The sequence below is a fragment of the Schistocerca cancellata genome, chromosome 6, assembly GCF_023864275.1.
Source record: "Schistocerca cancellata isolate TAMUIC-IGC-003103 chromosome 6, iqSchCanc2.1, whole genome shotgun sequence".
Taxonomy (NCBI): Eukaryota; Metazoa; Arthropoda; class Insecta; order Orthoptera; family Acrididae; genus Schistocerca; species Schistocerca cancellata.
The window spans coordinates 146,653,089-146,667,064 of NC_064631.1; the positions used below are offsets into that span (position 1 = coordinate 146,653,089).

Genomic DNA, 13,976 nt, shown 5'->3' on the forward strand with positions numbered 1-13,976 from the left:
AGAGGGAGAGAGAGGATATTGCAAAATCTAGAGCGGCGCGCATGCGCTGTAGTTTAGGTGGCTTTTGTATGCCAATTTGAGGTGGTTGCCCGGCTCGACGGACCACAAGTGTCTCATATTCGACTTCGTGTACACCGCTGGGATACTTTGTAAACAGTAATGGTTTATACCGTGTATGGATGTTGTTTCTACTTTGTACTTGCGAGTAAGCCTCGTAAATTTGCGCGTGACTGGAACACTTTCTCTCGAGAAGGGGGCCAAACATTGAAAGGATTTTACTTCAGTGTATGGTCACACCAGGAGCAATCTTATCTAGCAACTAAAGAAGCATGAATGTGAACGGCAAGTATGATGTGACAGAAGTCCTGCAAATAGAAACGATTTCTTCTTTAGCGCGCCCACTGCAATTAGTGTTTTCATTTACATCCTTTTTCATGGCATTGTCACCATGCTCACTACGTCTGACACTCTCGGTCCCTTCGCGTTTTGCAGTAGTGTTACTGGAAACACCAGCATCAGATTAAGTTCATAGTAGGGAATTCCTTGCAGTTACAAGTCGTAATAATTCGACTAGGTAGCGCACTTATTGTTGCTATTCGAGAGCGACATCAATGGACAAATGATATGTTATTAAGCCAGCAATTTATTGTTATGGATGCTTTTTGTCATTTTTGATTACATAGTGACAGCATGGTAGCTTTCTTGGTACAGACAGAACTTAAAAAACCAAGCGGAAAAAAATTATCCGTTATAGTCTATCTTTGTCGGGAGTGAATCCGGAATATTATTGACTAGTGTACCGTTATTTCGGCTGACAACGTTGCAGGTATTCTCAAGGTGAGTCGCTTAAAAGAGTTTAACGCACTTTACACTGTGGAGTACACGCGCCAGAGATAATACTGTTGATAACGCGAGCGTCCCTCATAGATAAAACTTTACACCTCGGCGCAGAGTCTGCGAATGCACAGCTGCTTAAAAAGTATTTGGTTGATTATTATGGATGGCATATGTTGCAGTGCCACGCAGTGAAGACCTAGAACAATGTTTCCTTTAAGAGCGCAGACGTGAATTGATGGGTTTTCATCACCTGTCGAGTGGAAATCCTCGTCTCGGTTGGGCTGGTTGTCTTCTAATAACACTCCGACAGCTTTCTTGATCACTGAATCCCAATGGGATGAGGCTGTGGTCAGGATCTTAAGTTTCCTGTAATCTACGTAATGACCAGTGGAAATACACAGTTCATCCACCGCGTATGCAACGTTCTTTAACAGTTCGTATTGTTTGTCCTATGTGCTTTTTACTACACTCTCAAGGAGTTTCGTGTGCACCCGACTTTCGTAAAAGCAAATTATCCTTCACAAATCCCAGAAGAGCTGCGGCGGCAGGAAGACTACATCCACTTAATTCTTCTTCACTATTCAAGCAGTTTTTAAAGAAGTATTTCCCATATACGGTAGAAAGGCCGAGATCTTACTTCTCTTTCTTCGTGCTCTCTTTTAAATATTTTTTAATATGCCGGTTGAGTTTCCGAAAATGGTGGAGTATTCGATTCGTCCGAAAACTTCGACCAACAAATTCTTCGCAGTTTGTCTGCAACGATGAATCCCGCGCCATGCAACCATCATGAAGGTAAAAACGCAATCAATGTGTCCGAAATAACTTATCAAAGTGAATCCACTAACTGCACCACGTCAAACATCTCATTTGTTTGGATATCCCAGTAATGTCTGCTGATAACGCAATAGCTGGATCCCCGTATAAACAAATTATTTCTAACAAATTGCAGAGTCAGGTTCAAATCCTCAAGTGCACATTTGTTATGCATGATAAACTCATTCACGACAAAAATTGGCAGCATCTGAAGACATAAGTTCATTCTTAGTTTTTCGAGATTTTCCAGTGGGGACCGTCAGTTTTTGCGAAGTCCAACGAGAGATCTCACGGTGAAAGGGGTATCTTGCCATCTAGTGATAATGTGATTTACTGGAGCAATAAAGCCTTTTCACAGCTGGGAAAGCAAAGGACTGAATAACAGACTTCGTAACCTAGAATGGGAAGCTTAAGAAAAGAATTGTTGATTCTCTTTCATCAAATCTTTGAATGATTACTATGTTGTGACGTTAAGGCAGGATCTGCTGAACTTGGTGTTTAAGTTGATAAATACGGTACGCTGTTAGAATTTTTTTCCAGAACCATAGAGTTTATATCAGCAGCTAGTTAAGGAGCAGGTAGACCAAACGAACTTGAGAAGTTTCACAGTTTGACTTAACGACATTTTGAACAGGTCCTAGAGCGTCATTGTAAATGGTTTATTTCAAGTTATGTTCAGATATCTCCATTCTACGGTGCTGTAACAAATCTTCGGTCATATCACCTTTGAATGAGTCTGACAGAGCCATGAAGCTGAATAACAGAGAAACTCTTATCAAACCTACAAACGGAACCCGTATCCGACTGAATCATGTGAGACAATGTTGGCATTCTTGAGCAGTCTTTTCAGACAACAGCCCTCAAGTGTTGGAACGAAGTAAGACCGGGGAACTAGAAGGGAGACAGCATTGATAAAAGCTGTTCCGTTGCACCACACAAGCGCGACTCTAAGCGTCAAAGTACTTCAACCATCAGTTGCCACCAACTGCAGTCCCTACATACGGTGTTTAATTCTTTTTTTTTTTGGCGTCCTGCTTGATGTCATGAGTAACTTCTTGGTACATCAGTTTTTGGAGAACTAATCTTTACGGCACGAAGTATGCCATCAGCAGAGATTCTGACGGTTTTGGGCTTTTTGTGTGCTTGCTATTAATATACGCAACAAGACCGTTGTCGTAATTGACTGTGAGATGACTAACTGTGAAGACTTGGTCATGGGTGGATCTGATCTCAGAAGCACTTTTCCTTCACCAAATTATTCACTGTCGAATCTCTAACACTGAAGGAGAATATGTGTTTCTTGAAGTTCTTGGTGGCCTTGGCTGCGGTACAACCTATTGATGTACACCGTCAAAATGACCTCATACTAGGAGCAACTTTCCTTTGGTCCGTGCCCACCAACAGATAGTTGCCCTCATTGATCGAAGGGTCCTTAATCAAAGTCCTGCTTTATCGTTTGGTGCTCTTTTCGTTCTTCACACAGGAAGATGGTTGATATTCATTTATAAGAAGCGTTCACCCATGCTTAATTACAAATTCATGTCGACCAGTATCTATGCCATTATTAGGTATGTCGACACTGTCATCAGTCTGTGACATACGGATTTTTTCATGTGGCCTGATAATGCATGAAATGCGAGATAAACAGCGCTTTTGCTATTCCACAGCGCAACTGCAGTATCAGAGGACGCCAATGTTCCGAACCTCGTTGATACTCGCAGGGAATATCTCAAGGTTCTGATTAAAAAAAAAAAAATCTCGTATGGCTTTGTCGTACCTGCAAGAAGTTGTTTTCAGTTTAGAGAGCAGGTCTTGCGTATCTCCGACCGCTCTATATAATTCGAATTATCTTAAATTATTACTTTACTACCACGCATCTGTGTAGATTGTTTTAACTTATTTGTATCAATTTCTAAACTACTGCAGCTCTGTCTTCCGATACTTCAGTACGGTTATCGATGCGGTATACTACCGCAAGTACATTACGAAATGCTGGGATATACTTTCGGTAGTACATGACGTCGATAACAGAGCCTGATAATGGAAATGAGCGTTTGGCGTCTTTGGCCGGGAGGCCCCTCACGGGTCAGATACGGCCGCCTTGGTGCAGGTCTTATTACATTCGACACCACATTGGGCGACATACGCGCCGGATGGAGACGAAATGATGATGAAGACAACACAATACCCAGTCCCTGAGCGGAGAAAATCCCCGACCCAGCCGGGAATCGAACCCGGGCCCCTTAGGACTGCAGTCCGTCATGCTGATCATTCAGCTATCGGGGCGGACAGAGCCTGATAATGAAACCTAATTGCTTTGTAGTCGATTGCAAATAAATTAGAGCGATTAACACCATCTGAGACAACTAAAATTAGTAAGGGAATAGTTATTGTTCTCCATGTCAAAATAGGTATGTAATAGTTGGGTAATTAACATTCTTAAACTCAAGCGCGGATGGCGAAGGTGGACTTGAACTAATTTGAGTTACCGTCACTATTAATAACGATAATCATTACGTCATCAAAAGAAACTCAGCAATGTAAGTGGAAACATTGCTGGTATTTATAGTGCATTAAATTGTCACGCCAATGTAGCTATCCTAAGTAGCTATAAAAAGTTCTTGGTTGTCATTGTCATTAACAAACGTAATTTGTATACGAGAGTTCCTGAGAGTCAAATGAAAAGTCTGCAAACTGCAAAGGCTCTATTTCTCCACTTGTATCATCTATATTCTTTTTGCCCCTTATCTCTCGTTCTTATCACATTTTGGAAGCAATTACATAGTCTCCATTTCTATAAATTTGTTGTGGTCTTCAGTCCAGAGACTAGTTTGATGCAGCTCTCCATGCTACTCTATCCTGTGCAAGCTTCTTCATCTCCAAGTCACTACTGCAACCTACATCCTTCTGAATCTGCTTAATGTATTCATCTCTTGGTCTCCCTCTACGATTTTTACCCTCCACGCTGCCCTCCAATGCTAAATTGGTTATCCCTTGATGTCTCACAACGTGTCCTACCAACCAATCCCTATTTCTAATTAAGTTGTGCCACAAATTCCCCTTCTCCCCAATTCTATTCAGTGCTTCCTCATTCGTTGCATGATCTACCTACTTAATCTTCAGAATTCTTCCGTAGCACCACATTGCGAAATCTTCTATTCTCTACTTGTCTCAACAAGTTATCGTCCATGTTTCACTTCCATACACGGCTAAACTCCACACAAATACTTTCAGAAAAGACTTCCTGACACTTAAATCTATGCTCAATGTTAACAAATTTCTCTTCTCTAGAAACACTTTCCTTGCCATAGCCAGTCTACATTTTATATTCTCTCTATTTCGACCATCATCAGTTATTTTACTCCTCAAATAGTAAAACTCATCTACTACTTTAAGTGTCACATTTCCAAATCTAATTCCTTCAGAATCACGTGATTTCATTCGACTACATTCCATTGTCCTCGTTTTGCTTTTTTTGATGTTCATATTATATCCTCCTATCAAGACGCATTCCATTCCGTTCAGCTGCTCTTCAAGGTCCTTTCTCAGGCAAAATTACAATGTCATCGTCAAATCTCAAAGTTTTTCTTTCTTCCGCATGGATTTTAATTCCTACTCCATATTTTTCTTTTGTTTCCTTTACTGCTTGCTCAATATACAGATTGAATAAAAACGGGGACAGGCTGCAACCCTGTCTCCCTCCCTTCCCAGCTACTGATTCCCTTTCATGCCCCTCGACTCTTATAACTGCCATCTGGTTTCAGTACAAATTGTAAATAGCCTTTCGCTCCCTGTAATTGACCCCTGCAACCTTCAGAGTTTTAAAGAGAGTATTCCAGTCAACATTGTCAAAAGCTTTCTCTAAGTCTACAAATGCTAGAAATCTTATAAGTCATAGGGACAGTAATGCCTCACGTGTTCCCACATTTCTACGGAATTCAAACTGATCGTCCCCGAGGTCGGCTTCTACCTGATTTTCCATTCGTATGTAAAGAATTCGTGTTAGTATTTTGCAGCCGTGAGTTATTAAACTGATAGTTCGGTAATTTTCACACCTGTCAACATCTGTTTTCTTTGAAATTGGAAATATTACATTCTTCTTGAAGTCTGAGGGTGCTTCGCCCTTCTCATATATCTTGCTCACCAGATGGTAGAGTTTTGTTAGGACTGGCTCTCCCAAGGCTATCAGTAGTTCTAATGGAATGTTGTCTACTCCCGGGGCCTTGTTTCGACTTAGGTTTTTCCGTGCTGTCTCAAATTCTCACGCAGTATCATATGTCCCATTTCATTTTCAACTACGTCGTCTTCCATTTCCATAATATTGCCCTCCAGCACATCTCCCTTGTATAGACCTTCTATATACTCCTTCTATCTTTCTGCTTTCCCTTCTTTGCTTAGAACTGGTATTCCATCTGAGTTCTCGATATTCATGCGCGTTGTTCTCTTTTCTCCAAAGGCCTCTTTAATTTTCCTGTAGGCAGTATCTATCTTACCCTTGTGATATATGCCTCTACATCCTTACATTTGTCCTCTAGCCATCCATGCTTACCCATTTTGCACTTCCTATCGATCTAATTTTTGAGACGTTTGTATTCCATTTTGCTTGCTTCATTTACTGCATTTTTTATATTTTCCCCTTCATCAATTAAATTCAATATCTCTTCTGTTACCCAAGGATTTCTACTAGCCCTCATCTTATTACCTACTTGATCCTCTGCTGCCTTCAGCATTTTATCTCTCAAAGCCACCCACTTTTCTTCTACAGTATTTCTTTCCCTCATTCCTGTCAATCGTTCGCTCTTTCTCAAACTCTCTACAACCTCTGGTTCTTTCAGTTCATCCAGATCCCGTATCCTTAAATTCCCACCTTCTTGCAATTTCTTCAGTTTTAATTGACAGTTCATAACCAATAGTTTGTGGTCAGAGTCCACATCTGCCCCTGGCAGACCATTACACAATCAGTCTGAAACATTCCAGTGTCTCCAGGCCTCTTCCACGTATACAGCCTTCTCTCACGATACTTAAACCAAGTGTTAGCTATGATTAAGCTATGCTCTGTGCAGAATTCCACCAGGCGGCTTCCTCTTTCATTCCTTCAAAAATGGTTCAAATGGCTCTGAGCACTATGGGACTCAACATCTTAGGTCAGAAGTCTCCTAGAACTTAGAACTACTTAAACCTAACTACCTAAGGACATCACACACACCCATTCCCGAGGCAGGATTCGAACCTGCGACCGTAGCAGTCCCGCGGTTCCGGACTGCAGCGCCAGAACCGCTAGACCACCGCGGCCGGCTCTTTCATTCCTTACCCCCATTCCATATTCACCCACTACTTTTCCTTTTCTTCCTTTTCCTTTTATCGAGTTACAGTCCCCCATGACTACTAAATTTTCGTCTCCCTTCACTATCTGAATAATCTCTTCTATCTCTTCATACATTTCTTCGCGCTGCAGTCATGGACTGTGCGGCTGGTCCCGGCGGACGTTCGAGTCCTCCTGCGGGCATGGGTGTGTGTGTTTGTCCTTAGGTTAATTTAGGTTAAGTAGTGTGTAAGCTTAGGGGCTGAGGATCTTAGCAGTTAAGTCCCGTAAGATTTAACACACATTTGAACATACATTTCTTCAATCTCTTCGTTATCTGCAGAGCTAGTGGGCATATAAACTTGTACTACTGTGGTAGGCGTAGGCTTCGTATCTATCTTGGCCACAATAATGCGTTCACTATGCTGTTTGTAGTAGCTTACCCGCACTCCTATTTTTTATGTATTATTACACCTACTACTGCATTACCCCTATTTGATTTTGTATTTATAACCCTGTATTCACCTGGACAGAAGTCTTGTTCCTCCTGCCACCGTACTTCACTTATTCCCACTATATCTAAATTTAACCTATGCACTTCCCTTTTTAAATTTTCTAACCTACGTCCCCGATTAAGGGATATGACATTCCACGCTGCGATCCGTAGAACACCAGTTTTATTTCTCCTGATAACGACGTCCTCCTGAGTAGTCCCCGCCCGGAGATCCGAATGGGGGACTATTTTACCTCCGGAATATTTTACCCAAGAGGACGCCATCATCATTTAACAGTAAAGTAAATCTGCGTGCTCTCGGGAAAAATTACGGCTGTAGTTTCCCTTTGCTTTCAGCCGTTCGCACTACCACCTCAGCAAGGCCGTTTTGGTTAATGTTACAAGGCCAGATCAGTCAATCATCCAAACTGTTGCCCCCGCAACTACTGAAAAGGCTGCTGCCCCTCTTCAGGAACCACACGTTTGTCTGGACTCTCCGTTGTGGTTGCACCTACGGTACGGCTCTCTGTATCACTGAGGCACGCAAGTCTCCCACCAACGGTAAGGTACATGGTTTTGGGGGGGGATTCTATTTTTTATGGTTTCAAAATATGTGGCAGCTTCTTTGCTCTTGTTCCTATAACGATTCATCAACATATTTTGATAGTTACATGGGATCACTTTCAGAGATCTGCCTGCAGTTTTGTAACGCTTTTGTTCTATTGCCAGGCGACGTAAGTCAAGCGCAGTTCCCTTCCTCTCCAATCGTCCTTAACGGAGTAAAATTTATCTTCATGGGAAGAGCAATTCACAGAAACTTTCGATTAGAATTTTTTCCAACAAGAGTAAGGATAAGTGATTGGAAAAGTAGAAGTTCGACTCACAGCGAGGAATTCCAATCTTCCGCTACGAAACAACTGAGAAAAACTGTAAATGCAAGTATCAGATAGTCAACCCACTTCTAGTAAGTTGTGTTGAAATTATAACTCCTGAAACTATTCTGAGTTACGTAAATAACTTGTCACTCAAATTAAATAGTATTAAAACTCGCAATATCGAGGGGTGTGGGGTTGGGGTACTGTATGCCCTACATTTGAAAATATGGTAATCTAGTCAGGTACATTATATTTTTTAATTCAGAAAGAAAATATTTATCGTTTCTAATGAAGTCTTCTACCGGATTCCATAGATGTTTTAAACTTTTCATCTGAACTTAATGAAAAATTTAAGTCTTAGTACCACATGTGTCTTTTCACAATGAATATCACATTCAGTACTTTTAGATTGAGGGCCCTGTTTACACATCAACATGTATGTTGTGGGTAAAAGTCAACAACAGTTACCAATATCTACATTAAAAGGTATGTTTTGGTGTTCATAAAGTAACCCCAGCCCATTTTTGGTAGTACGTTATTGACAGTGTATTGGAACTGATAAGGCTGTGCTAAAAGATATTTTCGGGTTCTGGACCATTCTTACACATCAGGACCTCTTTAAAAAGTATATTGTTAATACAAGTCAACAACAGTTAACAAATTTTGTTTTTTTTTAACTTTTTTAGTACATGTTATTGAAAATACGCTTATATTGGTAGGGTTATGATTACTAAATGTTTCACAAAAAATGAACAATAGCGTTCTTGTGAGACAAATGTTATTTTACAGACAAAGCTGTTGCACATTTAGAACAATTGACTTGTCGCACCAGATACCTCCGGTTTTTCCGTTATATAATGTCTGTGTGAGTTGTCTTACCTTTGAGCTGCCGGTACGCGTCAGTGACGTCCATGGGCATGGACTGCTTGCCCACAAAACTCTTGTAGATATTGCCAAACGGAAACTGTGGCTCCAAGTAAGGCACTCCTTTCTTCTGCCAGTATTTGTACGACTGGGAGAACCATACGTACACCGCCACTGTCACCAGTGACAGGGCTACCAACAGCTCCGTGAGCCACGACTCCGCATACAAGCCCATGTTGCCAAGTCTGAAACATGAGAAAAGCACACAGTTGTTAGCCCTGTGAATTATTTGCAAACATTTATCAAGTGCTGTGTGTAACATACGAACACATTCATCTCTTTCTCGTCGTCTGCTACTCTGTCTTCTTGTCGATCCTCTCTGACTGACGTTCTTTGAGAGTTGACTATAAATCTTTGAAAACGACCAGACGTAGGAGTAGCACTCCAGTGAGAACAATTAGTGCCCGAGTGTAAAGGAAGATTCAAAATGAGACAGGAGTCTCCACGCCGATTAAGACTCTTATCTCACTGTAATACAAGACGCTCGAATCTGGAACCTCGTCATATGTGCTATTTTCTGCCTATTAGACTTCAGTTCAGATGAGGGGTATTGTTAAAGGTTTTGGCTGAGAATGTGAGAGAAATTCACTTTACAACTCAGCTCTTTAGCCTTCAGACGATTGCTTCGTGCTGCAACGTAGAGCGCAAATCTTTCGAAGCTGATTTTCAATTTTTTGATGGACAGAAAGAAACCGCTGCTGTATTTACAGGGTGTTTCAAAAATGACCGGTATATTTGAAACGGCAATAAAAACTAAACGAGCAGCGATAGAAATACACCGTTTGTTGCAATATGCTTGGGACAACACTACATTTTCAGGCGGACAAACTTTCGAAATTACAGTAGTTACAATTTTCAACAACAGATGGCGCTGCGAGTGATGTGAAAGATATAGAAGACAACGCAGTCTGTGGGTGCGCCATTCTGTACGCCGTCTTTCTGCTGTAAGCGTGTGCTGTTCACAACATGCAAGTGTGCTGTAGACAACATGGTTTATTCCTTAGAACAGAGGATTTTTCTGGTGTTGGAATTCCACCGCCTAGAACACAGTGTTGTTGCAACAAGACGAAGTTTTCAACGGAGGTTTAATGTAACCAAAGGACCGAAAAGCGATACAATAAAGGATCTGTTTGAAAAATTTCAACGGACTGGGAACGTGACAGATGAACGTGCTGGAAAGGTAGGGCGACCGCGTACGGCAACCACAGAGGGCAACGCGCAGCTAGTGCAGCAGGTGATCCAACAGCGGCCTCGGGTTTCCGTTCGCCGTGTTGCAGCTGCGGTCCAAATGACGCCAACGTCCACGTATCGTCTCATGCGCCAGAGTTTACACCTCTGTCCATACAAAATTCAAACGCGGCAACCCCTCAGCGCCGCTACCATTGCTGCACGAGAGACATTCGCTAACGATATAGTGCACAGGATTGATGACGGCGATATGCATGTGGGCAGCATTTGGTTTACTGACGAAGCTTATTTTTACCTGGACAGCTTCGTCAATAAACAGAACTGGCGCATATGGGGAACCGAAAAGCCCCATGTTGCAGTCCCATCGTCCCTGCATCCTCAAAAAGTACTGGTCTGGGCCGCCATTTCTTCCAAAGGAATCATTGGCCCATTTTTCAGATCCGAAACGATTACTGCATCGCGCTATCGGGACATTCTTCGTGAATTTGTGGCGGTACAAACTGCCTTAGACGACACTGCGAACACCTCGTGGTTCATGCAATATGGTGCCCGGCCACATCGCACGGCCGACGTCTTTAATTTCCTGAATGAATATTTCGATGATCGTGTGATTGCTTTGGGCTATCCGAAACATACAGGAGGCGGCGTGGATTGCCTCTCTATTCGCCAGACATGAACCCCTGTGACTTCTTTCTGTGGGGACACTTGAAGGACCAGGTGTATCGCCAGAATCCAGAAACAATTGAACAGCTGAAGCAGTACATCTCATCTGCATGTGAAGCCATTCCGCCAGACACGTTGTCAAAGGTTTCGGGTAATTTCATTCAGAGACTACGCCATATTATTGCTACGCATGGTGGATATGTGGAAAATATCGTACTATAGAGTTTCCCAGACCGCAGCGCCATCTGTTGTTGAAAATTGTAACTACTGTAATTTCGAAAGTTTGTCTGCCTGAAAATGTACTGTTGTCTCAAGCATATTGCAACAAACGGTGTATCTCTATCGCTGCTCGTTTAGTTTTTATTGCCGTTTCAAATATACCGGTCATTTTTGAAACACCCTGTAGTTTCACAGTGTGTGAGAACATGAGAAATTTTGATTGTAAACAGTGCACCGAGGTTTCCGAGAGCAGGCTTCTTCCCACAGTTTCTCAAAGTGCTATTGGCATATCTTTTTTATAACTAGCAATTTAATGCGGTCAATTAAACAGTTTACAACTTGTTAACTCTAGCACGCAACACTGTATACGTTTTATTATTACAGGCGGACCCAAATTAACTTGACTATAATTGAGTCTGTGTTGGTTCCAGATCTTTTCCGATGACAACGGCGGCAGCGGATAATTCAGTTTTAGCCAATTTATGCAATCGAAAGAGACATGGTGTCCTCCCCACTATATGCACAGAGCCGGATGTTGTACGATCAGTGCAGTATGGTTGGTTCTTGTAGCATCCGTGACTGAAGGCAATGAGAGTAACGCCTAGAATAGTGGTACCGAACCTCACTGAACATTACACATTTTTCATACCACTGGTACACTGGTAAAACGAGAGATATATTTGTGCAGATTGTTTCCCTACTTCTGGAGAACTACTGCCATTCTTTGTTCCACACTCCCATAGCTAAAGCTCTGAGTCTTTTCAGGAAATATGCTGTTGAGATTCTAAGATAGCTTCCTTAGCCAAAGCCTGTAAAGTGTCGTCTTCCATAATATCACAATGTTCTTCTACCTGTTGAGGCACACCTCATGTTGACGGTTGTGAGATAGTGTTAGCAGTTCCAGTGTATCGTATACAGTGGGGTGATATACTGTAACATCTTCTGGTGACCGGAGGTGTTGCATGTTAATGTTGCAGTAGGTGACAACCGTCAACATGTGTATGCCAAAACAAATTAGTAAAGAAAACCCGACTCTGTAGCAAAGGTCGCTAACGCACGCTTGAAGCAGTTCTGATCATGGTGGCGGAAGAAATTTGCACCGTCACTATTTGGCAAAAAGAATTTACGGTCACCATACTTTGAGCCAGTGTTGTGGATCAAATTCCAATCTCTTTACTGTATTCCATGGAACTACAGCATGTGACACGATTGATGTGGTCCTGCCATCAGACAGGGTCTTTACATTCCAATTTCTGTACTGTGTCCTGTGGAACTAGAGCATGTCACACGACTGAAGTGGTCCTCCCATCCGACGGGGTCTTTGAGCTTGGCCGAGTGTTCTGGATTACGTTCCAAACTCTGTACTGTGTCCTGTGGAACTACAGCATGTGACACGATCGATGTGGTCCTCCTGAAGGGTGGGGTGTTTAAGCTTGGCCCAGTGTTCTAGACCACATTTCAATCTCTCTACTGTGTCCTATGGAACTAGAGCATGTGACACGATTGATGTGGTCTTCCCACCGGACGAAATCTTTAAGCTTGGCCCAGTGTTCTGGATTATATTCCAATTTCCGTACTGCGTCCTGTGGAAATAGAGTATGTGACACTGTAGATGTGGTCTTTCCGTCGGGCGGGGTCTTTAAGCTTGGCGGTCCCTTGGTGATATTCGAAAGCGGTAGGCTATGTTCCGGTGCTGGGTTTCATTATTTCCCTTCTCTCAACATCATTTAATACAAAAATGACGACACAATACACACACACCCATTATAGTCACCCACACGCAACAGGTACTCTTGCTAAAACACTGTGTGTGAAGGAACCATTGTGCACAGAGAAAAAAAACCCTTTACGATAACGGTGGTAAAGGTACCTCTCTAAGGGAACAATTTTTATTTTCATAAAGAAACAAGCTATATAGCAGTTAAACTGTAGATGCCTTTGATAATATCGGCTGAGTAAGTGGATTCGTAGGCTGAAAGAATTCGTAGACTGGAAGAAGACAAAGGAATCCCAGCCAACCGCCAGTACCATTGTGCCTTATACTGTTCATCCAATCTTCTGGATGATGACGGTGTTTTACCCCATGGGCGTCATTCTTTTCGTCTCTTTGCAGAGGTAGCTCCTTTATTTTCAGAATCTTTCATTCAGAGCATTAATGAGGAGACGTGCTATCAAATACGGTGACTGTTTTCATCTAACCAATGATCCCTTTTTCTCGCGGATGTGTTACACATCTGGGTTCACACAGTCAGCGATGATGGATGGAAATTATTATATTTTTACAGAAGTTAGTCAGCATTTGCGTTGGTGCTATCTGGTGCACATACGACACACAGCAATTCCAGGTGAAACGAGAGAACGGCTCCTGCTGGTCATAAGAAACGCTACGTATTGTGCTTCCGCAATATTGACGATAGTAGCCCGGTGGCTTTGTGACTGTAGCACTGAACCGTGTTATGTGAGAACCCGCGTAGGGAGTACCCATTTGTAAAACAACTTCCTGAACGGAAGTTTGAGAGGGCTGAGTTCAAAATGGCTCTGAGCCCTATGGGACTTAACATCTGAGGTCTTCAGTCCCCTAGAACTTAGAACTACTTAAACCTAACTAACCTAAAGACATCCCACACACCCATGCCCGAGGCAGGATTCTAACCTGCGACCG

At 42.4% G+C, this 13,976-nt stretch overlaps 1 protein-coding gene across 2 annotated transcripts in view; it reads right to left on the reverse strand.

Annotated features, from left to right (window-relative positions):
- LOC126191334 (cytochrome P450 6k1-like) overlaps positions 1-13,976 on the reverse strand; it is a 251,442-nt gene that overhangs the window by 83,954 nt on the left and 153,512 nt on the right. The window contains exon 2 of one of the 2 annotated variants that reach the window (XM_049932168.1): positions 9,200-9,429. The exons of the other annotated variant lie outside the window; for it this stretch is intronic. Coding sequence (XP_049788125.1) covers positions 9,200-9,419 — 220 coding nt within the window. The 5' untranslated portion in view covers positions 9,420-9,429. The remainder of the gene's footprint in view (positions 1-9,199; positions 9,430-13,976) is intronic. 2 annotated transcript variants of the gene reach the window in all.